The sequence below is a fragment of the Sinocyclocheilus grahami genome, unplaced genomic scaffold (assembly GCF_001515645.1).
Source record: "Sinocyclocheilus grahami isolate Dianchi unplaced genomic scaffold, SAMN03320097.WGS_v1.1 scaffold7030.1, whole genome shotgun sequence".
Lineage (NCBI taxonomy): Eukaryota > Metazoa > Chordata > Actinopteri > Cypriniformes > Cyprinidae > Sinocyclocheilus > Sinocyclocheilus grahami.
In genome coordinates, this window is record NW_015511228.1 from 10,066 (window position 1) to 10,550 (window position 485).

The window sequence follows — 485 nt, forward strand, 5'->3', positions numbered from 1 at the left end:
CGAAAAATGAGAGAGGAGGCTGAGAGGAATATTCTGGCTGTGATGGAGAAAGAGCAGCAGTTATCCGCTCAGGTTAATCAGAAGAAACGACAGTATCTGCTGCTGGAAAAGCAGAAACAGCTCAACAGTTTACTGGACTTACAGGTCATCTTCGCCCATTTAACACTGTTGCTTAAATCTCCACGATGACACATCTCACCTTTGAGTCCCACTTCTTTTATGCAGATCGAGGCTTTAGGTCCTGTTGCTGCTGCAGCAAACACATTTGCAGAGGAGTACAAGTCATTTGCCACTGCCATTGATGCCACGAGACACAAGCTTCCTGTGAAGAACGTGGACATCGGAGAGGACGCAGGCCAGTTTTTAGGTCAGATTTGTGGGGTGGATACTATTTTATAATTTGATGTACTTTCTATTTGCAAATGTTTTGTCAATTCAAATGATGATTTTAGATTTTATAGTGATTCCAACCTGATTTATTGAAT

At 42.1% G+C, this 485-nt stretch overlaps 1 protein-coding gene across 1 annotated transcript in view; it reads left to right on the plus strand.

The window, feature by feature from the left end:
• Positions 1 to 367, plus strand: part of LOC107577736 (HAUS augmin-like complex subunit 8) — a gene marked incomplete at both ends in the record, with an annotated part of 2,276 nt that extends 1,909 nt beyond the window's left edge. The window contains 2 exons of the mRNA XM_016263776.1: positions 1 to 144; positions 226 to 367. Coding sequence (XP_016119262.1) covers positions 1 to 144; positions 226 to 367 — 286 coding nt within the window. The remainder of the gene's footprint in view (positions 145 to 225) is intronic.
• Positions 368 to 485: the final 118 nt, after the last annotated feature.